The 23,552-nt window shown below is 51.2% G+C and overlaps 9 protein-coding genes across 9 annotated transcripts; 4 read left to right on the forward strand and 5 right to left on the reverse strand.

The window, feature by feature from the left end:
• Nucleotides 1-1,497: 1,497 nt before the first annotated feature.
• On the reverse strand, nt 1,498-3,096 carry gfsA (glycosyltransferase family 31 protein; the record flags this gene model as incomplete). Its single annotated transcript, XM_056663006.1, has 1 exon — nt 1,498-3,096. The coding sequence occupies one exon, from the start codon at nt 3,094-3,096 to the stop codon at nt 1,498-1,500; it is 1,599 nt and encodes a 532-aa protein (XP_056525119.1).
• A 2,754-nt stretch (nt 3,097-5,850) lies between these two features.
• On the reverse strand, nt 5,851-7,412 carry N7515_002263 (uncharacterized protein; the record flags this gene model as incomplete). The annotated part of the gene is made up of 2 exons (XM_056663007.1): nt 5,851-7,125; nt 7,191-7,412. The coding sequence occupies 2 exons, from the start codon at nt 7,410-7,412 to the stop codon at nt 5,851-5,853; spliced, it is 1,497 nt and encodes a 498-aa protein (XP_056525120.1).
• A 698-nt stretch (nt 7,413-8,110) lies between these two features.
• On the reverse strand, nt 8,111-10,123 carry N7515_002264 (terpene cyclase/mutase family protein; the record flags this gene model as incomplete). The annotated part of the gene is made up of 1 exon (XM_056663008.1): nt 8,111-10,123. The coding sequence occupies one exon, from the start codon at nt 10,121-10,123 to the stop codon at nt 8,111-8,113; it is 2,013 nt and encodes a 670-aa protein (XP_056525121.1).
• Nucleotides 10,124-10,494: 371 nt separating this feature from the next.
• Nucleotides 10,495-12,203, forward strand: N7515_002265 (cytochrome P450 monooxygenase afumB; the record flags this gene model as incomplete). Its single annotated transcript, XM_056663009.1, has 4 exons — nt 10,495-11,122; nt 11,176-11,673; nt 11,734-12,000; nt 12,055-12,203. The coding sequence occupies 4 exons, from the start codon at nt 10,495-10,497 to the stop codon at nt 12,201-12,203; spliced, it is 1,542 nt and encodes a 513-aa protein (XP_056525122.1).
• Nucleotides 12,204-12,206: 3 nt separating this feature from the next.
• On the reverse strand, nt 12,207-12,696 carry N7515_002266 (uncharacterized protein; the record flags this gene model as incomplete). Its single annotated transcript, XM_056663010.1, is given in 2 exon segments — nt 12,207-12,659; nt 12,670-12,696. 2 exon segments carry the CDS (start codon nt 12,694-12,696, stop codon nt 12,207-12,209), a joined length of 480 nt encoding a protein of 159 aa, XP_056525123.1.
• Nucleotides 12,697-13,135: 439 nt separating this feature from the next.
• Nucleotides 13,136-14,756, reverse strand: N7515_002267 (putative MFS transporter; the record flags this gene model as incomplete). Its single annotated transcript, XM_056663011.1, has 3 exons — nt 13,136-14,329; nt 14,383-14,483; nt 14,585-14,756. The coding sequence occupies 3 exons, from the start codon at nt 14,754-14,756 to the stop codon at nt 13,136-13,138; spliced, it is 1,467 nt and encodes a 488-aa protein (XP_056525124.1).
• Nucleotides 14,757-16,206: 1,450 nt separating this feature from the next.
• N7515_002268 (WD40 repeat domain-containing protein) lies at nt 16,207-17,127 on the forward strand (the record flags this gene model as incomplete). Its single annotated transcript, XM_056663012.1, has 1 exon — nt 16,207-17,127. The coding sequence occupies one exon, from the start codon at nt 16,207-16,209 to the stop codon at nt 17,125-17,127; it is 921 nt and encodes a 306-aa protein (XP_056525125.1).
• Nucleotides 17,128-17,972: 845 nt separating this feature from the next.
• N7515_002269 (lactate 2-monooxygenase) lies at nt 17,973-19,360 on the forward strand (the record flags this gene model as incomplete). The annotated part of the gene is made up of 4 exons (XM_056663013.1): nt 17,973-18,181; nt 18,238-18,259; nt 18,323-18,965; nt 19,023-19,360. The coding sequence occupies 4 exons, from the start codon at nt 17,973-17,975 to the stop codon at nt 19,358-19,360; spliced, it is 1,212 nt and encodes a 403-aa protein (XP_056525126.1).
• A 192-nt stretch (nt 19,361-19,552) lies between these two features.
• Nucleotides 19,553-23,026, forward strand: N7515_002270 (lipase family protein; the record flags this gene model as incomplete). The annotated part of the gene is made up of 2 exons (XM_056663014.1): nt 19,553-19,897; nt 19,952-23,026. The coding sequence occupies 2 exons, from the start codon at nt 19,553-19,555 to the stop codon at nt 23,024-23,026; spliced, it is 3,420 nt and encodes a 1,139-aa protein (XP_056525127.1).
• Between the last annotated feature and the right edge of the window lie 526 nt (nt 23,027-23,552).

Raw genomic sequence — 23,552 nt, forward strand, 5'->3', positions numbered from 1 at the left:
ATTAAACTATCTATGAAAGTAACTGATCAGGTTACATCTGAACCATCGACACAACCTACGGACGTACACCCACCTTGCACAACTCGCGGGTCGCACGGGCCAGTCTGATACTCGCATGGCCGCATTCGAAGAGTAACAGCATCACATAGCCCGAAAACAATCCCTCGTTGCTCTCATTCCTGTCTAATTTAGGCCTCTCACATTCATCAAATTGCACACGAGATAAGCAAAATAAAATAGGCCTGGTCTCGACCTCCAATACTGCGTATCACTCAAGAAACCTCTAGATATCTCGTCTCCCCTTGCACGGGCATGCCTCGCATGGGAATTACAGAGCCCCTGGAGACATTGAAATGTCTCACAAGCGTAGATTTGTTGCACATGAACCGGGGAAATGACTCGGTTAGTAGGTTTAGTAGCAAAAATTCATTCTATTGGCCCTTGTCTCCCTGCTTTTGTTCTATTTACCCTCTATTTACTCCGTACTCCTCGCCTTGCTCCTACATGTACTCCGTACTCGAACCCGGTGCTACATCTTTTCATACACTTTCTTCTCGTTATTGGGTGATATTGCATTGAGCATAGGCCATAACGTTCATTTGCATAACTACCCCGCTCGGAAGCTGCCCGTATGTTCATCCAAGCCGGGTCACAGCAGCCAGAGGCCAGGATGGACCCGTTCGTGGAAGGAAAACAAATCTCATCCAATCCACCGCCCAGACAGCAAGAACAAAGCCGATCAAAATGCGGCCCGATCCGAGAGGCCCTAGGCCCAATGCAGCAGAGTCCAGCTCGGCTGCTTCGAGATCATTCCCCACGGACCAAAGAACACCGGACACAACATGGAAATGACGAAAACTGATCATATTCTTCGCATAACGAACAAAAGGTTCAACGCTAATCACCAACGGAGACCCTAAAGTGGGTCTGCTGTCAAGTCTATTTTTACAGAACGATGCAAGGCATAGGGCATGGGAAGTGGCTGGGCCCCAAAGCGCACTTAGACCGGGGCGGAGGTCATGGACATGGGAAAGGAAAAGCAGAGCAAAAGCCAAACCGATTGAGTGAGGCATATCTCGGCCAAGGTCCCTGTGGGTCCAGGGCGAGAGAGATAAGAAAGGAAGGAAAGAGCCACTGGAACATTTCAAAATGGGAATACACCGTCAGGATATAAGGAGCACGCAGAGCCGCCAGGTTCCTGCACCATACTGGACTCCGCCAATGCAACGCCGGATAAATGATATCAGAAACTGGAGGACACGGAAGGCACGTCACCAGTCTCATTCGAATAAGGAAAGGCCGTTCGTTTGGCTGGTCGATTTTGCAATCATATTGGGCGGGGTCGTGAACTCTGGAATGAGAATAACCAGAGGAAGAGGTATGATATTGTAGGAGATAAAAAAAGGGAGCCGAATCATGTGCAATGAAGTGAATAGAGAGGAGGTACGACCCACAATCCCAAGGGCCAGCCTTAAGTAGAAGCGATCCATGCAAATTTTACTGCTGGTAGGTGCCGCGAAGGTAGTGGTCAGTCACACCACCGCCACCGCCGCCCTTGGGACCGAGCCAGACGATCTCAATTACGCTGTGGCCCTCATCTTCCTCGCGAACATAAAATTGATGCACGTTGTCACCAACGACGAATGCATCACGGAGCAACCACCGATCCTTGGCAACGCCTTCCTCCTCGGCGGGACGCAGGGGGCCGAGGCGGTCTTCATAACCGCGAGGGTCCTCGGGCCAGGTCTTTTCAGTGGCATCGAAGTTGATGGCATCATCCGGCACATTCGGTCCGTACGTGTACTTCACTAGCGAGTAGCCGTTGGTCATGACCCAGAAGTGACGGAGAGTCTCGCCGGTAGCGCTGTTCACAGTCTCCTCCTGATCAAAGACCCAGCGGCGAAGGACAGACTTGCGACCCGCGGCAGCAGACACGGTGGTCATTTTGACGACGTCCTTGGTGTACCAACTGTTCCAGTGGTGCATGGATTCGATCTTGCGACCGGACTCGTAGACACCGTCCACGGGATCTGCCATGTCCATCTGGTACAGAGAGGGCCACAAGGTAAGGGGAGTGTCACCGAAGCGCTGAATGCACTGTCCAAGCTTCTGGTCACCGGGCTGCTCACCCCAGGACTGGCACTCATCGTAGTTCTTCATCAAGACATCCAAGAGCGGCTTTGAGACAAAGACACCGGCACCACCAAAGGCAATGTGACCGAAAGTATCCACTTGCCAGCTGGCCTCGGACAACGATCCAATGTAGTGCTTCTTGGTCTCGTCGAAGAGCTTCAGCTCCTCAGCGATAGTGGGAAGGGAGAGGAAGAAGGTATCGTCGTCACTGAATCCAACCCAGGTGGTGTGAGGACGGTGCTTGCGAATGTGCTCTGTGAATGCCTCGACCATACCGAAGTAACGGGCAGTGAATTCGAGAGGAGAGGCCTTGAGAGTCAGGTCCAGACCGCGGTTGCGGAAGTAGGTCTCTTGCTTCTCCAGGTCGTCATCCGACTCGGGAACCAGAACAAGCAGACCGGCCTTAGTGTTTCCATAGGAGTAAAGCAGAGAGGGCAGCAGACGGTCCAGACGATCAACAGTAGTAGCCAGACCGAAGAGGAGTTTCGAAGTCTCCTCGACATTATCATCAGCCGCGACATCAACATCAATGATCTCGGGGCAAACGAAGCTCTCGGGCTTGTTTTCGGGAGAAACGACCATACCGCGCTCCATGACAACCATGGGCGGGAGCACGGGCTTCTCAATCTCCTCCAGAGTGTGGAATTCAGTGCGAGGATTCACATGGCGAGGACGGAAGTAGGCGCGAGTGTAGTTTTTGCGAGGGAGCCATTCGGGGAAAGGGAGGGGAGCAGCGAGTTTCGGATCGACCTCACAGGTGCCGGGGGTCGGTTGGGGGTTGCCAGGTTCTGCCGGCGTTTGTACTTGAGGGGGCGGCTTGGTCCCGCTCAAGGGAGCCCGATCCACCGGGTGCTTGAACCGTAGGAAGGCTGATCTGTCATAGCGTTCCATGCAAAAGAAGAAGATTCCAATGGTCAACAGAGCGAGCAACGGAAACACCGTCTTCAGCCGAAATACAGGCATTGTGGCTGGTCCGGTACTGTGCGATGACTTTTCAAACATGTAAATAGACGAGGGCGAGGTGAAACCGGGGTAGGTGAACCTTGGCGGAATTAAAAGTTATGGGGTCGGCGTGCGAAGGGTCGTATCCCGGAAATATCGTGCAGAAGTACTGCTAATCAAGAAGCAATTCCCAATTGAAGGAATAGCTATTTAAACGAGTGTTTCAAGAGTGAGGTCAAAGAATGGTAGGCAAATCGAGTGCCGAGATAGTTCAACGAAAGGCTGGCAGCGTCGGGACCTGCGACACGGTCCAAGGGGGAGGACGTTTGAAACGGGGACGGAGCAGGAGAACTGGAGAAGATAAGAGAAGCAAGACTAACGCGGCTGGACGAGATGCCCAGTCCGAGTGAAAAGTCGATGAGAAGTTGGGGGAAGATGGTGTCGTGAAGGTGTTGCAGGAGGAAAAGAAAAAGGGAGGGCTGCCGATGCAATTAACGGGACAGGGTTGGCCGTGTATCTGTATTACCGTAATATATTGTCCAACTCTTTCGGACGGACATCTTTTTAACATCTATTTCTATATTTGGTTTCTACTATGTATTTTCTATGTTTTCGGAGGCCAATTGGCCCTTGATATGCTGTCTTTGATGACCTCGAAACAGATTGCAGTCTATTCGAGATTGACGTCTTGGTATTCTCTCCCGGTTCCGGCGTCGATGCAGTTGGTATGCAGGAACAGTCTGGAAAGCACTTCCACTTCATTCATCTCGAAATGATAGTTATGTGATATGTGCTTTTATGCTCTATGTTTGCATGTTCCTTTGCCTTTGACGTTCGTACCAGTTGAGCTAAGTGTCGATCACGAGCGAAAAGGGAATACAGTTGGCTGGGAGTGATCGGTGATCATCCCTCCCAGGTTCAAGTGGAATAAACCGTTTACACGCCAGGATACCAAGATCAGGCAATCAGAGTGTTCTCGTGTATCCAAAAGCAACAATACTTTTGGGGCATTAACGACGCTGGATGCGATGGCACTGGGATACCTCGAATGAGGCCCGATTCAACAATGTTTGCCAGTGCAGAGGGCCGTTTGCGGCGACACATCACGACACATCTGGATGTAGGCTCCGAGGCTCGTGTGAAGATGCCACTTGTCAAGCGCTTTAAGGGTATCTGCATCTTCCATTGTGTACCAGCCCGCGTTGTAGGTTGTAGGTTGACCGTTGCAGTGATCACTCTGAGCCTATCACAGTACACAGTACGGAGAGGTCATCAACACCAAAAGTATCCAACCAAATCGGCACATTGCACCGCTGACGGCGTGTATCTGAGCCTCAAGTGAGGGAACAATAAGCGATCACCTTTCCATTCGCAAGTCAGATCCGATCATGTGAATAACATCCCGGTACTATCAATAACCTACTGAGGGATCACCCGTTATCAAAGCGCTCGGGCCCTCTCTCTAAATTTGTGCCGATGCTCTGAACTACTAGACAGTCTGGCAAGTCATTGACTGTGTACACAGTAGACAACTGCTAAATATTTTCATACATCTTTTGCTGTGTACATCTTTAACCACATTACACAGTACAATATCAAGTAAAGGACAGGTAACCAGGAAATAAGAAGACGATCACTCTGGCCTCCAGCCGCGTCAGCCAGTCACATTTAGCCGGAGGGGCGAATGAGACCCAGTCGCCCCGCCACGAACACGCGTCCCTTTTTGGCCTTTTATCTGAGGAAAAGACAGCCATTCGTTATTGTTTCATATGCATGGCTTGGATAGATTTACAGGCTCTATATAGAGTAACACATGACTATCTATTTTGAACGATTCTCAATGGTATGTACCGGCATAACAATATGTGAAACCTTCTAATGAGATCTGAAAGTCTGAGTATCGTATCCGTACTCCGTACTTCAGTGGCGATAGCATCTTGCCTTCCTCACGAGTGGGCCTGATCGACAAACGATCCAAACCTCCTTGGATGACGCAGTTTCTGTTTCGAGGGTCTCCTTCGTATTGCGCGTCATTATTCGTCAACGTAGATGCATGGATATCTACTCCGTACAGTACCAACAGGTTGTCATGCACAATGGCAGCTAAGTGGAGAATCATTTAACTACCGAGACCCATACGTCGTAATAAAGACCCTGAATATTGCAGTTTCGACTCCGTACAGAATCTGACACATCTCCAAGTGGGACCTTCGCCTCCTGATCGTCGGTCGTTGGTCGATGTTACCTCTTGCGTAGAATGTAGATCAATCGCCCTCTACGGAGTCCGTAAAGGATCATACTTCGTACAGCATAACCATGTGTTTTTTGTCGACCACAAGTCTGGATTTTTCACCTGATCTGAATGTACTGTACAAGATACTACGTACGTTGAGATTGACAATCTCACACCAGTTGCCTGTTCGAGGCCCAGATGGGGGCCGCTTTAATCTGATGCCATCCGCTATCGACAGCACGACACTATTCAGTCTAGACCAGGATAGGAATTCTTCTAGATGGTCTCTAACCGTTTTAGGGGTCTGCTCGAGACTATTTTGTAACTACATCTAGTAACTACGTACGGAGTAGAAAGATAAGAAATCACACCGTTGCACATATTTGTCCTACACCGTTTCACTAAACGTCATGCGATATAGTCATAAGCTTCAGGCTGTGACCTTGTCTGATACTGTCTCAGACGGAACCAACCGTTGAATGCTCCCCGCGAAAGGAATAGCATGAATTCCTATGGCCCCGGATTATTGAAAACACCGGACATCATTCCCACTTCTCACGAATCAACTCCATCAACTCCCGATGAATCACCCGCCAAGCCCCAGCCCTCGTCTTAAACAGAAGATGCCAATCACCCGCCGCATCCTTCCCAATAATCCTCACAATATTGCGAGTCGGATACCCACGACAATACTCAATATCATTAACATAAGATGGCCTCCCAAGACCATGTGGCCTCTGACTCACAGGCACACCAGCCCTAACAACAGCCGCCGACCAGTCCGTTTCAAAGTACCTAGCCTTGTGCTGATTAGTAGCAGCCAAGAAGAGCAGCCCGGGGTCTCCAACCACAGGCGCAGCTCTCATAAAATTGGTTCTCTGAATAGCAGTCATGGCTTGGACCTGGCGCTTGGTTCTGTGCTCCACGAGAGCCCGACGATTCGTAGACGCCACGTACTGCAAGCTGCTATCTTGGAGGATTTTGCTCGCTATGAGCAGTGTGTAGGAATAGAAGAAGGAGTTGCCAATGACGCCTGTGGTACCATTGGGAAACCACTCCGGGAAAAGGTTCCACACGTTGAAGACATTCATCACCATGATCGTCCGATCCGGGGCGGGTTTCAGCGCTTTGATCATCGTCCGCACCCACCAGGCTACGACGACATCACCCTCGCTCACGAAGGGCTTCGGTGTGCCCTGCGGAGCACGGGTGGCTAGCTCCTGTAGTACTGTTTCTCTCATTCGATCCACGCAACGTCCCGGTAGACGTATCGGATGTTCTTCCAGCTTGCGGAACCATAATAGCTCGAACAGGTAGCGAAGCCCGAAGAGCGCAAGACTGAGGCCGCCCAATAGTTGTCTGATATTGGTGTAGCTCTGCGCCGGAGCACTTGTTCCCAACATGCATAGAGGGTCGTGGTCGTAAGGAACAAATGCTGGCACTTCTTCTTCGTGGCCACGAAGGACTGCTATCCAAGCCTTGAAGAAATTCGTTCGTGAGATCGCGTCGGCGAAGGTGTGGATGTAGCTGATTGTGAGAAGGGTGGCATCTTGGAAGAGAGTAACATGAATGTGAAGCTGTGGACGGTCGGTGTAGATCCAGTCGGCCAACTCCCGAGGACTGTCGGGGTGGCGAACTATAGGGGCGAAGTAATCGGAGGATGGTGATAGGAAAGACTGATCTTGGCCTGCTTTAGGCAGCTGGGAGCCTAGCGGGTGATCGTCGATGTTCATTCCAAATCTTGTAGTCGTGAAGATGAAGACTGGGCGCTTCTCGTCATAGCGTGCTGGTATGTGGTATTCGAGTTTGCCATGCTCCTGGGATAAGTTGTTAGACTGTGTTTTTTGCATGGCTGGATGGGCAAAGGCAATAGTATACCTACATTGAGACGTAGCCGAGCGCCCATCTGACCCCAGTCTCCGATCATCATCAGACGTCCCAGTGCTGCTTCGAGTTTGCTCGCATCCAACACATCGTCAAATCGGAAGGTAAAGTCGTGGCATAGAGCACGTAGGTAATCCAAGTCATCCCAATACCGCAAAGGGATGATCCTGTCTGTAGGTACTGTTGTCGGTCGTGGGCGCTGGAATAGTGAGAAGACCATCTTTGACAGCATACAGAGGAGATCTTCCAGTAGTAGGGCTTATCTGTTCTGTTCCATAACCGCGCTTTTCGGGGGGGCACAATGAGAACATACGTATTGCTTGTATACCTTGTTTCGTGAACATGTTGTCTGCATGCACATCTTCAGCCCTGCGAGAATGCTCTCGGACATCAACCTTCAGTTTGCTATCACCTGCATCCGCAGTCAATAGACGAGTAGGAGACCAAGCGTCAGTATCAACAGTCGATCTTTTGGCCCGGCCTGGTTCGCATGCATTAACATATTGACGAATAGCTTCAGAAATCACACAAAAAGGAACAGCAGTGTCTCAACCGGGGCGGCCTGTATGTAGATGCACATTTGACTTCCTCTTCTGGGAATCCGAGGCTCCACGTTATAAAGAGAGCTGCATGATTATTGCATGTGGCTGCTTTAGCGCCGATGTAAGCAGGGTCAACCAGTCATACACAGCCTGCATCTGGGACACAGCTTGCTTATCTGGGGCATGGCTCAATATGTGATGTGCATGCAGAGTGCATAGGGCGGGGAACCAATTCATGAGATGTGATGAGATGCACCGTGCTTAGCTCATAGAAAAGCACAATTATGAGTTCTAATGCAGGCAAACTCCAATTTAGACCCACGTTAAATATCTGTTTCCATGCACTGAAGTATCCACAGGCAAGCCATCTTTGACTTCACAGCTCCCTCTGGCCATATCCTCGAGTACCCTGTAGGTACCGTCCCAGAGCCATCATAGGAAAGTAGTGACGGTAATAGTCATAGCCCAAGTAAAAGTGATTCGGAAACCCAGTTCCAGTGTACACAATTTGGGGCCATGAGGCGCCAGAACCCTCCCGTCTTTGCGAGCTTACCAGGTATGAAATCCCACGCTCAATCGATTTATCAGTAACAGGAAGATGGGCCAGCAGTCCCATCAATGCCCATGCAGTTTGCGACGGTGTTGACGCCGCCAGCTGGTACTCAGGTAGCCGATACGACAAGAGAGACTCGCCCCAACCACCGTCGGCATTTTGGCTTGATTTCAGCCACTGCAGAGCGGGTTTGACCATCACTCGAACTCGATCGTCCTCGACAAAATACGCCAGTCCGCACAGTGCATGACTGGTACCGTAGACGTAGTTACATCCCCATCTACCAAACCAGGATCCATTGGACTCCTGTGTGGACACAAGATATTGTACACCACGCGTGCATGCCGCCCGCAGCTCAGGCACCAGCTGGTCCACGTTAGCATTTGCGGAAGAACGAGTCATCATTAGACCAAATGCTTCCAGGATGCGCCCCGTGATGTCAGCGCATGATGTATCACACAGGCTGTCCATATCGCTGAAAGGAATCTTGTTCAGAAACAGTTTGTCGTTCTCCACATCAAAGGCAGCCCATCCCCCGTCCGGGTTCTGCATGCCCAGGATCCATGTAGCAGCCGCAATCACAGACTCCGAAGCAATAGAACCAGCATCGTGCTTCACCTGCGCAAGGATGATGGCAGCTGTGTCGTCCACATCAGGATACCAGCTGTTCTCGTACTCAAAACTGAACCCCCCGGGGGCTAGGTTCGGCCGATACACGCACCAATCTCCGCGGGGTTGAAGTAGCTGGCGGGCTCGGATCCATGTGAGAGCGCGGTCGATGGTTTGCTTATTGGGTGACATAGCATCGCAGAGCCCAATCGTCATCAAGGCTGTATCCCAGACGGGTGAGACGCAGGCTTGGATTCGCTTTCCTCTATGGTCTTCCCAGGCAAATCTCTCCAATGCTTGGATGCCGAGGCGTACTGGGTCATCGTCCAGTTTGTAGCCTTCGAGCACGAACGCGTAGATACTGGCATGCATGGGAGGGAAAATGCCAGCCCAATCACCGGTCTTTTCCTGGCGCTCAAGGACCCATTTCATACATTGCCTCCGGGCATATGGCCTTATTAGAGGGACAGAGCGAAGTCCATTCAGCTGGTAAAGGAGTTTATCCAGAACTCCGAAGGCCAGTCCTGTAATTTCTCTCTGGGACAGCAGCTCCCGGAGTGACGGGCCGTAAGGCACCTCCTTGTTCGTGCAGTCTAGCCATAGCTCGTCTAGATAATCATTCGTAGTCGACTTCCCGTTTGGTAGCGGGTACACAGGTTGATGATGGCAGATGATCAAAAGAGGAGCAATAGTGCCGCGGGCCCAAGATGCAAATTTGTAAATGTTGATTGGGCAAATGGAAGGCAGAAGCATAAGCTCCACAGGGAGCTGGGGCACTGCGCTCCACGGGAAGAGACCAAATGTGGCCAGGTAAATGCGAGTGAAGACTCTCACGCGCGCAATACCCCCTGCTTGAAGCACAAATGATCGGGCCCTGCGCATGGCTAGGATATGCGGGCTTGTCCCCAAGATCTTCAGTGCGAGATAGGCCTCGGTCGAAGTTGATACGTCGCCTGGGTACTCGGGTGCCAGACCCCAGGAGCCATCACTATTTTGCTGAGAGAGGAGATGACGACAGTATGCTGCAGCGTCAGCTTTGAGATCGAGTCCCAAAGCCTGCCGGAGGAAGATATACTCAGCAGTGATGGTGACATTGCTATTCATCTCGCCATACCAATGGCCATCTGAACGTACTAGACCGAGGGCGTAGTCATCTGAGAGTTTCAACGCATGCTCAACTTGGGGAATCAACGAGAAGCTGCTGTTGAAGTTTTTTCTTTCGGCCATATTGGCATCGGTTTTCCTTTGATGTTCGAGAGCGAAATGACGGGCAATCTGTAGGAGACTCTGCTCTCCGCGGGTGTGAATTTAACTATACACTCACGCACTGCTTCGTTATTCTTCTGACATTCCTCTGGATCGGAATGAGCGGAGATCGAGATATTGATTTCCTCGCCGGCTGCATAACCCGGAAGAGCAAATTGGGCTGACCCTACCGTAATGCATTTGCAGTGTGATCAGTTTCAGTTTGGGGCACCACAAGAGAGCGTTGTATCACGGCATGACCAACCATCCCTGCACCTAGGTATCGATGATTGATTAGTCAATCCTTTTCATCTGGAATCACGCAGCTCAGAGAAAGACATTTGATTGAACTCATGTCTCAGGCCCAGTTGATGACCAGTGCTATGTCTAAAGACCACCTGCGTACCCCAGAGATGACGCTTCAGCCGCCTTCGGAGGCTGTACGACCAGAAAGTCTGTTAGTGGTTGCTGCGTTGGCTTTTGTGGGATGTCAAATTATCCTCCTGGTCCGAATACCAATCCGAACCCAGAAACTGCGAGCACTGGAGCGAGCGCATGGATGCGGAAAGCTTCGCGACGAAAGCGAAGTCTTTCGATATGACTTCTTCGGTATCATGAAAGCAATCACTTTAGCTTTCCACTTCCAGCAGCGAATGTCACTTCCATATACAAACTCTCTGTTTCAGAGATACGGCGAGACGTATGCCTCAAACGTTGTTGGCTACCGAGTGATCTTCACCTGCAACGCAGAAAACATCAAGCATATGTTATCCACAAGGTTTGCCGATTTCGATAGCTCTCCATTGCGAAAGTCCTTGTTCGAGCCCATCACACCACACGGCATTTTTACTCTTGACGGCGCAGACTGGAAGAGAAGCCGGGAACAGTTGCGGACTCGGCTGTCAAACCTTCGCAAGGCGATTGACCTGAGCCTCTGTGAACAGCATTTCCAGAACTTTCTCCTGCATGTCCCACCAAATGGTCAGGTGTTCGACGTCCAGCGCTGTACTCTTGCTCTCTCGTTAGACTTGCAGAGTCTGTTCTCTCTCTCGGGGAGGCTGTGGATGCCCTCAGCTTCCCGCAGTCGCCAGCGAAGAGGCAGTTTATAGACGACCTTGATCTGATCAAAGACAGGATTGTGCGAGACGGATTTCGGGGTCCCTTCCATCATTTTGTGCCAAAGCGAGCATTTAATCAGGCTTGTCGGAGGGCACGAGAATATGTGATGGCTTGTGCCACGCGGGAAATCGACAGACGGGAATATCGTAGTGATAAAATCCGCGATGAACACACTGAAGCTGACGCCGATGTCAAGATTGAAGATATCTCACAATTCGCTGACCAGGCACTGAGTATCCTGCTCGCAAATGACAGCATGAGCACCACTCTCTCGGGTCTTTTGTATTGCTTATCTCAGGACGAACGTGTAGTCCATAAGCTCAGGGCAAGCATCATTGATACCATTGGGACTAGTCCGCCAACGTGGACTCAGCTGGGAGCGTTACACTATGTACGCTGGGTACTCCATGAAGGTGAGGCTGCCTTCTCGATACATTGGTGTGAGAAATACGCTGATACTATCGCTTGCATAGCGATGAGAGTTTTCCCAGCGGTTGTATTCAATGCAAGGGTAGCAAACAAACACACCACGATGCCGAGTGGTGGAGGAGATGATGGTCAGTCACCAGTTCTGATCAGAAAAGACGATATTGTAGTATTTTCCACTTGGGCTCGGCATCGCTTAGGGAATGACTTTGGGGACAACCCCGAGGAGTTCTATCCAGAACGTTGGGAGCATCTAAGCAGTGATATGTCCGGCTTCATTCCATTCAACAAGGGCCCTAGGATATGCCCTGGTCGTAAGTCTTGTTCCCTTGCCACTATGATCGAGAGACTGATGGTCGGTCATGCAGAACAGTATGCTATGATCGTGCTTACATACATTGTGGCTCGTATCTTCCAGACATTCTCGACTGTATCCGATTATAACACCGGACAGTGGACAGAAAGAATTAGCATGACATTTGAGAACGAGAATGGAGTCCTGATTGGACTAAGCTGAGCTTCACCAGTTGTCGCGCGGATATTTTGCAAGCGAGCTGATCAAAGTAAGACTTGAAATGTCTCGGCTCACAATTTGGTCAATTCCTATAAAAGAAATCACGCGAGAAACCTCCTTGTAGATCAGTCGCCGCCCGTCGGGTCCACAATCTGACTGACATCCATATGTGCAGGGCTGACTGAAAGTGAATGATGAATAGTGTCTCCGTCCAGTCTGTATTGTTGTTTTAGCGTGCGAGGAACTCCTTGTCGGGTGCTGTTTTAGACGGATCAGAAGGCAGTTTGTGGCGTGGGATTTCGCCGTCTGCGCCGGATTGGCACGTTTCTGATCGTGCGGGACTAAGGATGCACCTTCCAGGGGTATCATCATGATCTTCTGCTCGGGGTCTCTTTTGTGACTGAATGTAACAGGTAGTTCGGAGAGGGTCTGGAGGTATAGGGTGGGCCGTTGTGGCCACTTGGAATACCCGGTTAAGGGGTTTTAAGTGCTTCATAATCATAGATTTTCAATGTGCGTTGATTAGAGTAGTCTGTTAGTTACCAGGCTTTGGGGGACAGAGATAAAAGAAATGTTGTTGATGTTGTCTGGTCTAACTTTACCCCGGACTTATACCTCTGGCCACGGGGGCGACCTTCAGACATGACATCATCATTATGGGAGGCGTCGAACTACGAGGAAACAGCGTCGCCAGTAGCTCGTTCCAGTGCTCTCGCGCTAGAAGAATATATATACAAAGCACGGCAAGTGCGTTCGTTGTCCCCGGAAGATGACGACACGTAGTTTCTAGTATCTGACACATTGAATCTTGACCAAAGGCCCGTCGTGGCTCGGTGGCCAAAGATGACACCTTGTACACGACAATAAGAAACAGAAAGGTCGCTCAAAAAATAACAATGCGATGCGACAAAGTGAGTATTCCCATGATTGTAAGTTTATAAGGTGTATAGGAACCTGGGGTTTCGATCACCCATTTCCTGGATCTCCTGTTCCGACAAAGACGAGACCTTCTCATCCTCCAGACCCTGAGCTCTGCGTCTGTTGATTGTTCGGTAGCAGTACCACATGCCAGCATATACAACGCCTGCAAATCCAACTAACCCCAACGTGACAGCGTTACCACGGACGAAGCGCGGGCCTTCCGAATTGGGATACAGGAAAGGGGACATGACTCCACTGATGTTTCCGAAGGTAAGCTGCAGGCCGGTGGCATAGGTGCGTTTTGCGTATCGCGGCAAGTTCGTAGGGAGCCAGGCTAGGGGTAAGCCGACTGCAACGTATAGCCCCAGGGCGACCATCAAGGCACCGAAGTAATGAACACCCGAAGACGAATCCGAAATCAGGATACCATAGCCAACGACCGAGATGATGCTGAAGAGACAGATGAAGAGGGCACGTTGTTGGGTACGATCACTCAACCAGGCAATTATCAGATATGCAATTGCGCCCAGTGCGTAGCAAGGAATCGTCAAGGCCTGGACCTCAGCGGTCGTCCATCTGCCCATGCCCTTGATGATGGTAGGAAGGAAAGTACTGTATCCGTAGAGCATCGTATCGACACCAAACTGGCCAATCGAAAATGCCCAGATCTTCCAATCGAGCACACCCTCTTTGACATCTGCCCAGTGAAATTTCTGCGCAGACTCGGTCTGGCCGGTGTAACGACTTCGGCGGCGGACAACAAGCTCCCGCTCCTCTTTGTTGAGATAGTACGCCGTGTCCGGATCATCTGCCAACCCAAACCAAGTCACCACACCAAGTAGAACTGTCGGGATCCCCTCGATGATCATGATCCAGCGCCAGCCTCGCAGTCCGGCGATGCCATCCATGAATCCAATGCCGTAAGCCAATAAACCGCCGAAGGCTCCTGCGACAGCCGCACTGCTGAACAGGTAGCTTGTACGCAGAGCGATCTCCCGTTTACTATAAAACAGAGTAAGGTAGGTGATGAAGCCTGGGAAGAGCCCTGCTTCTACAACCCCGAGTAGAACTCGGCAAGCGATCAGGCCGGCATAATTTTGAACTATGCCTGTGAGAGTTGCAATGGTCCCCCACAGCACTGCGATCGTGGCAATATACCGAGACGGTCTCAATTTCTTGAGTACAAGATTCGAGGGAACCTCGAAGAACTGGACCTTGATATTAGTGACCGTGCGGTACCTGGATTGCGGGATATGCGTACACAGTAAGTCACAAAGAGGATGGACACGGCTACTTGGTACTGGTTGCCAACCAGTCCCAAGTCCTCTTCAAGGCCGTACAATCGCGCATTTCCAATGTTGACTGCAGGTCCCAGGTCAGTGAATGTTTTCATTTCCGCATTCGTACAGGCACGTTGTTATCCAAGGATGGGTCAGGCACCCCACCCCCACCTGAGCGCGTACCTCGATCCAAAAAGCTGAAAAGATACAATAACACCACGAATGGAAGGACATGCAGGTCAATTTTTCTGATGAGAACCTTCTCGGTCTGCTCTTCAAGGAGAGTTGGCCCTGCGTCGACTGCGTCAGGCTCTTGGTCATTGAGTGAACCCATGCCGGGTTCAGCATGTCCCATGGTGCGATCAAAAGAATGTGAAGATGCGATGCGAATGCATGGGAGAGACTCCAAGGCCCTCAACAAAACTTAAATGCTGACGTGAGCGTTAAGAAGAAATTGTCGCGAAAAAGTCACCGGGAAGAATTAAAGTTGGCTAGTGCCAAGGATTGGGTGGCCCTTGCCGCCGATTGATAAGGCCCCTGTCAACAGACCAGTGCAGTCACCAGTGCTGGTTGATTATGTTCGGTATTTCTTCCTTCTTAGATGCAGGGGTAATCTCGTTCACAGCTAAATACGAAGTACAGGATATTTCACCAATCATTCATGTGGCTTCAAGTCGCTTTTTAAGTAAGTAGGATGGCGAAGAAATCGGTGCCTGAGGCCAGCATGCATCATGGTCATGTCAGTGCCACCACAGAAAGTCCAACTATGTATCACTAAGACTGAAAGGTAACCTAGGTTCCTTGGGTCTCCAGGAGCTACCCACACGGCTACTTGGCTGTACACGAGGAACCTTTTCCTTTCCCTTTGATGCTCGCCTCCGGCTCGATCAAGGTCACGTGCACGTAGATCATCGTACCCCACATGCTTTTCTTTCGCTCATCTTTCGCATCACAGTAAAAGCCGACCACAAAACCTGTTACTTCGTCTCGCAGAAAGTGGACATGATTCGACCATGCGAGCCCCAGCCTGATCACTGATCAGGTAAGTGAGGTAACCTCTGAAATACACAGTAGATCGACGATCCTCGATCAGAACTCAAGGTCATGTGATACATAGTCATACGACGCTTAATCAGCTTCTATCCTGATCTGTGAGTGGCTCCGAGTGGTGTGCTCAATTTTGCTTTGAGATCAAAAAGCGCCAAGGCCTGAGCCCTAAAACGGAATGGGACTGCCAAGTACATGCATCATAGGTAACATTGAAGGTAAAAGACGATGTTTCTGCTACCTATAGCAAGTTCATTTTACACAAGTACAACGTCTTGTACGAAGTAGCAAAGGTCAGCCGATCGGGATCGACCCGGGCCTAGCCAGCTTACCTAATATCGAATCCCGCGGTCATTTTTGCCTATTTGTGCCTGTGATTTGCTGCAAGAAACGAGCACGAAAAGTCAGGGACTATCACTTTCCGACTCTTTCTGCGCATAGTCAAATTTGGGATACACTTATCGTCTGCTATGAACGGGACTTTTTCCCCTTGCAATCCTGTTCACCCCGCAATGCACTGCTGACGGGCACATATCTCTGACACTTGTGACTGCAACTCTCACTATGAGAAATCCTCCACGCCCACGCGTCTCACAGCAAAGCTTTGCAAACAACTCCTAGAGTTGCTACTCTTTGAAGGTTGCATTCTTCCTTCCTTCATCCCCGGAGATTTGGAACATTCACATCCTTGCTTTCCACTTTCCTGGATCACGCACAACAAAAATTATCCAGGGGGAAAAAAATTATATCTTCCACCAATGAATCCGACCTCCCCTTCTCTTGGGAAGCTTGTCGCATCCAAGACCCTTGATGGTCACACCGGCTGGATCTGGGAAGTAGCATTATCCAAAGATGGCGAAATCCTGGCCTCGGTTTCTAACGACATGATGATCCGTCTATGGAACGCCAAAACCGGTCACCAGCGCGGCATCCCAAGGGACAACGGTCATGCCAGCTGGGTTCGCTCCGTGAGATTCTCCCCAATGGGCCGACTCTTGGCCACTGCTTCCGATGACATGACGATTCGCATCAGCGACGCCAACACGGGCTTCACCTACCGCATACTGCAGGGCCATACAGGCAAAGTGCGCGCTGTGGAATTTTCACCTGATGGAAAAACTCTTGCTTCGGCATCTGATGATTTCACTGTACGTCTATGGAATTCGATGGAGGGCTCGCAGCTCAAGATTTTCACTGGACACACGGGCTGGGTGCGTACTGTGGCCTTCTCATCTGATGGGAAGACCCTCGCCTCAGCCTCAGACGACAATACAATCCGACTCTGGGATACGACCACCAGCAATGAGCTTCATAAACTGAGTGGCCATGATGCCTCGATTAGAGCTGTTTGTTTCTCTCCCAATGGGAAGCTGCTGGCGTCCGGGTCGCAGGACAAGACCGTGCGCATCTGGGATACAGCTTCTGGCGCCGCTCTTAATGTCCTCCAGGGACACTCTGGGCCTCTGCGTGTGATTGCGTTTTCTGAAGACGGGAACAACGTGGCATCGGCAGCTGACGACTTGACGATCCGTGTATGGGCTGCACCGTCAAACTTCATTTGTGCCCAGGTAGTGACTGGCTATTCGGGCTGGGTTCGGGCCATTGTATTGGGGCGCGATGGAAGAATGATTGTCTATACCTCTGACGATATGACTATCAAGATTTGGAAGTCAGCATGATGGGTTTCGGGGCTGGTTTGGGATGGTCTCGGGATGACCAGGGAATGGTTCGAGGGATAGGCCCTTCTCATGATGTGCTGCTTTATTTTTGTTTAAGATACCCATCAATGTTCTTACTTCTTCATGTGTCGGTTGACACACTTTCTAGTGTCAATATACTCAGCTTTCCTTTTTCGAAACTTGTCTCCTTCGCAATGTAGCTTCGAGTAGTCGGGTAGAGGGTGGCTCCTCACAGCTAGAGACGGGAAAGTGCTACGAACAGTCAACACAAGAACAACCAGTTCGGTGAGACAACTCACTCGGGTCCATGGCATCTCAGCCAATGGGGTAGTATGGATGTCAATTCCAGTGGCTGAACGTTAGGATCCCTGGCGAGAGACCTTGATCAATCTGGTTTTCCACTGCATACTTCTCTGGAGCTTTACATTGCATGTGTCTAATGCGACGGATGCTACTCACAGTCGTCTTGAGTTGATGGAGATGGGGTTCTCCAGTTTTAATCCGAAGATGTATCAGTCGCGGCTTATAGATGGGGAACTTGCTCTCGTTGCGTTATGATGGGCTCACTGGTGCCGCTCCCTTTCAGTGGGATGGACGACGACTTCGATCTCGCGGTAATTATACAGCTCACTAAAACTCGGCGGGCTTTCGAGTGAATTTTGGATAACAATGAAGCTCCAACTGGGAAGCAAAACCAAGAAGATGGTGACGCACGAAGCCGTGGAGCCTCGGTTCATCTCGTCTCCGCACTTGGATTTGAGGCATAGTTATCCCCATTACCCCAGCTCCCCAAGATTCCGACCTGATTTCTTCAACCTCCTGGTTACCGACAATTTTAATTCACAATGTCTGACAATTACGGCAGTTATCAAACGGAGATCTATGGCAAGGGCGCCTTGATGAGCCTGGTGCCCGGAGTAACCACCGACCCCCGCCTGCTAGAGGAGCAAGCCAAAAAGTCTCTGGGCATCCGTGCATTCAATTATGTCGCCGGTGGAGCAGGCGAGAAAGCGACAATGGATAGCAACCGGCTGGCATTTCGACAGTGGAAGCTGTAGGTATTCTAGCTGCTTACCGCAATACCTAGAAACTAACCGTCGAGCCTCATAGAATCCCTCGGATGATGCGAAATGTGAGATAAAACAGTTTACAACAGACTACAATCTACATTTCCACTAACTGATGACGTACCCAGACACCCGAGCAAGACGTTTCGGTCGAGCTCTTCGGCCAGAAATACGACAACCCCCTGATCATGGCCCCGGTCGGCGTACAGGGTATCTTCCACGAAGACAAGGAGACAGGTCTTGCAGAGGTATGCGAGGAAGTCGGGGTGCCATATACATTGAGCACAGCGAGCACGAGCTCGATCGAAGAGGTTGCGACCGCCAATAAGGATGGCAAGCGATGGTACCAGCTGTACTGGCCGAGGGACAACGACGTCACGCTTTCGCTGCTAAAGCGCGCGAAGGAGAATGGATTCTCGGTTCTGGTCGTCACCTTGGATACCTGGTCGCTGGCGTGGCGACCGGCCGATTTGGATAACGCCTACGTCCCCTTTATCAAGGGGGTTGGCAACCAGGTCGGGTTCTCTGATCCTGTTTTCCGGGCTAAGTTCGAGAAGGAATCGGGTTCGACGATCGAGGAGGATATTGTTGGTGCTTCGCGCGCTTGGATTGGTGATATTTTCGCAGGGAACCCGCATTCGTGGGAGGATTTGGCTTTCTTGCGAAAGAACTGGGATGGGCCTTTGGTTTTGAAGGGGATCCAGCATGTGGAGGATGCGAAACTGGCGGTAGAGGCTGGATGCGATGGTATCGTGGTCTCTAATCATGGTGGTAAGTGGTTCACTAGACAAAGGGTTATCATGTTTTTGCTTTCTGACATTTGTCCAGGCCGCCAAGTGGATGGTGCTATTGGGTCCTTGGATGTCCTCCCGGAGATTGTTGACGCAGTCGGCGATAAGATAACTGTACTTTTCGACTCTGGTATTCGAACAGGATCGGATGTGATCAAGGCATTGTGTTTGGGAGCCAAAGCAGTCCTGGTTGGTCGCCCGGTCATCTACGGGCTGAGCATCCAGGGCCGAGATGGGGCCCGGCAGGTACTGAAGGGTCTGTTGGCCGATTTGTGGCAGAACATGGGACTATCAGGAATTCGCAGAGTAGCAGATTGCAACCGGGACCAAATGCGCAAGGTTCAGTATGGAGGGGATGTGAAGGCGATGATGTAGATGGGAAGAAAATCAGAAGCGAAATCTTGGAAATGGAGGCTGATCACATGTGAAAAGCGCCGATCTTCTTGGTTGGGCCAGCCAGGTACCACGAACTGGCTTACCTAGATCATTTACACTGTATAGTTGTAGCAATCATCTGATTCATCTCTTCATGGCTCAATCATTTTCGTATTCTCCATCTCTATCAATATGTTTGAGTCTCGTGAGCGGGCAAACCCCGAACCACTTCAAGATGACGTTGAGATGAGCCTGGACTATGCACATGCTCACGTACCAGCCTCAGGATCGACTCTACTCCCGCGGCCAGTCGCGTCGTTAATATCGTTGATTACCCAGTCAACGTCGCTATCATTGCGACTGGGCACATTCTTTGGCGGGGCTGCCCTGGATGGCGCGCGAGCCACGACTTTGACCAGCTTGGAACTAAGCCGGGCGTTGGTCGAAGGGATCTTGACAAGGGCAGGACGAGACGTCGCTACTCGTAGTAGTGATGATCATGGTAGGGCAGAGGTGGAATCTCTCCTCGAGAGAAGTGTATGTTCTTTATCAGATCCCCTCGGACGCGACGGGACCCCTGACAACGTCTAGTTGGCGGCACTCCACACAACAGTAACTTCAGCGTCATTTTTCGCCGCAGCGACTTTCCATTTCTCGTCGACCACTTTGTCTTCAATCTCAAACCTCTCGCAGGCACTTTTGTCTACTTTGGACGCCATTCTTGGGTCCACCGAGTCTTCAAGGGCCATTGCCGCCATAATCACGCTCATTCGGCGTGAGTTTAGATCAGTTGAGCCCGGTGCAAATACCGAGAACATTGGCGTTGGTGATCTACTCGTCGGCTCTCTAGGATTTGCACTATTGCAGCGTTGGGGTAAGAAAAGCACCGAAAGGCAGCTGCGCGAGAATGGAGGGGACGAGACAATTTGGGATGTGGTCATCCTGGACAACGGCGCAAGAGCAGACGTGATCGGGTCCCATCAGCTGCAGTTCCCCAGTCGGGAGACTGAGGAGTCGGTTGAGCCTGGCAGTGCTTCTTTTGTGATGCCTGGGAATGACGAGGAAACTTTTGGTGCAGTCCGACGGTCGAGCGTTAACGACCCTTCAGACCCTCGTCTCTCTCTTCCATTGAGTGGCCAGGGGCAAGCCTCGGATGAGGATATCCGTGCTTATATCATGAGCCAACTCCCTCAGGGTTGCCATGCGTCCATCAGATCGGAGGTCCAGACGGCGCGAACGATCACAGTCGATATCTACGATGATGATATGGCAGAGATCGCCCCGCCACCTGGGACTGAAATGATCGCGGAGAGATTCCATCATGATCAAGACTACAGCGATACAGGTATCGCCAACAGTCGGAGACGGCAGCCCAGGCATACTGTGGTATTCAGAACAGCCTTCAACAAATCTCAGAGCACTCAGCTGCGACCTCATGGTGGCTCCGGGATTGTTGATCTGCCTGGATCGGAAAGCTATAAACGTCCATTGCCAGACAGCCCATTGCTTACAGTGAAGTCTCCTTCTGACCGGTCGCACTCGAATCCTGATGTCAAGCATGGCATTTCACACAAACGCCGCGAGATAACTCCCGAATCTCCGTCGGTATCTCCTAAATCTGGACTCAGCAAAGCTACGTTGTCGAAGTTTGCACAGAGGGTCAAGCCAGCTGGTCTGGAAAGAAACGAAACCAAGCGTCCGCCACCGAAGAAGCCAGCCCCAAAAGCCGCTGGCTCATCGGGGATGTCTGTTCCCCGTCTACCGCCCAGGCCTACGAAGGGAACTACATCAGCGAATCAAACTACTGCACAGGAAGTCTCTAGTAGACCCGATGTCAAAAAGACCCATAGTGAGCCTCTGAGCCATCGGCCGACAACCCCTGTTTCAAGTAGAAATTTGCGAAGGCCATCGTTCCAAAACGGCCCCCAGAGCCTCTCGCCACAGTCTCAAGCAAAACATGCGCCACCGCATTATGCCTCTCGTGGCTCACGAGGGAGCCATTTTGCAATGCGGGAGAAGAGTCAAGAGTCCCTCCTCACTCAAACCGAGACATTCCTCTCACGCCGTGGGATTGGCATGCGGCCTGGATCACCTTCCGCAGCCCGAACGCACGTTCGTAGCAGCAGTTCCATGTCTGTGACTAGGTCTGAAACAGAGGGCACGGTCCCAGCGAATGATAGCCGTCCCGGTTCCTCGGCTCTACACCGCAGGTCCCAATCATATACACCCAGCCTATATTCCCTAGCAACGGCAGGTTCCGAAACGTCGCTGCTTCTTGCCCATCGGCCTCGCAAAAGCGCATATGAAGATATGGAAACCATCCAGGCCCTCAACCGTGATGGATTCGTTCCAGGTATCTTTCCGGAGAGGCATTTTGTGCAGAACATCCGCCGGTTCTGCCGGTTCTCCGCTGCCTCATATGGCTCCAATGCACTCAAGGTCATGGGTGTACCCAGAGACCCGAAGACTCTTCTCCCTAGTACCCGGTCAGACGGCCACGAGCATAGTGCTTTCTCGGAGAATGCAGGTCTCCCACCCTCTACGATTCTCCTATCGTCCTTCGTCGATCCAGCCGGTGGCTCAAACGCAGCCGGCGAGACAGAAACAGGCTTCCCGCTAGTTCACTATCTATCCATCGACCACGACTCCAAAGCCATAGTCCTGACCCTTCGCGGAACCTGGGGCTTCGAGGACATCCTCACCGACATGACCTGCGAGTACGACAATCTAGAATGGCAAGGCAGAAGCTGGAAAGTACACAAAGGCATGCACAGCTCCGCCAAACGTCTCCTGGAAGGCGGCGGCGGCCGCGTGATGATCACCCTCCGCGCCGCTCTCGAAGAATTCCAAGACTACGGCATAGTCCTCTGCGGCCACTCCCTCGGCGGCGGCGTCGCCGCCCTCCTCGCAACAATGATCTCAGAACCCAACCCCTCCCCAACAGGCACCTCCTTCGTAACAGCCTCCTACCAATCTGCCACGCGTCCCCGTCTCCTAGCCACAGACAACAACCCAAATCCACACCCCAGCCCGCCAACCTACACCCTCCCCGCAAACCGCCCAATTCACGTCTACGCCTACGGACCCCCAGCCTGCATGTCCCCCTTCCTCCGCCTCGCCACCCGAGGCCTAATAACAACAATCGTCAACGGCTCAGACATAGTCCCCAGTCTGTCCCTGGGGATTCTGCACGACATGCACACGGCGTCAGTATCCTTCAAGGACGACGCGGTAGGTGCCAAAGCGCACATCCGTCAGCGCCTCCGCGACTCGCTCCGTCAGAGCATCATTCACAAATTCTACGTCAATCAGCCGCCGCTGGTCGTTAATGCCGGTGACGGTGTTGGCGAGGACGCCTGGGCATGGAAGACGCTGCGGCTGTTGCGGGATGAGATGCGTGCGCCGAAACTCATGCCGCCGGGTGAGGTGTTTGTCGTTGAGACTATGCGCGTGCTGCAGCGGGATGCCTTTACGGCTCCTGATCTGGGGTGCGATGGGTATCCAAGGTTGGGAAGGCCGGCGACGCGCGTGCAGCTTCGGTTTATTAGGGATGTTGATGCTTGGTTTGGGGAGTTGAGGTTTGCTGGGGGGATGTTGAGTGATCATAATCCGGCGAGGTATGAGGCTAGTCTTGCTGCGATGGCGAGGGGGGTTTTGGATGAGTAGATCTGGAGGTGATTGGCGATTGTTTTGGGATTTTGTGCCGGTTTGATGTTGAGATATGGTTTGGATATTGGGTTTTTGGAGGAATGGTTTATGTTGATAATGATTTGATGATACATTCTCGGGTATACATAGAGAAGAATGAATGACTGTACATACTTACTAGGTTCCTGAACAGCTCATTCCCTTGACTTGATGTTGTCCTTGTGTTATACGGAGGTTGATGTTGGCAGCCATGGGCCTCGCCTTCAAGGTGCATCCATCCATTTGGACATGACTACGACAGACAAGGGGGAGTTAGGCCGCTTGTCTAGACTCATTCATGGCTGGCTGTCAACGCACATCTCTCTTGTCCAGTACATTGACTTACCCGGTCCAAGGACATGCATACAAAGAAACTAGGTACAAACCCTAAGACAAATACGAGTCCTGAAAAAGAGTTAAAGTCTGATCATAGAATGTACATTGAGAATCATAATGTGTTATATACATAAGTGGTTTATAGATCTGACCCATCTAAACCAAATGA

Source organism: Penicillium bovifimosum (assembly GCF_028826915.1).
Source record: "Penicillium bovifimosum strain IBT 22155 chromosome Unknown utg000002l_segment0_segment0, whole genome shotgun sequence".
NCBI lineage: Eukaryota > Fungi > Ascomycota > Eurotiomycetes > Eurotiales > Aspergillaceae > Penicillium > Penicillium bovifimosum.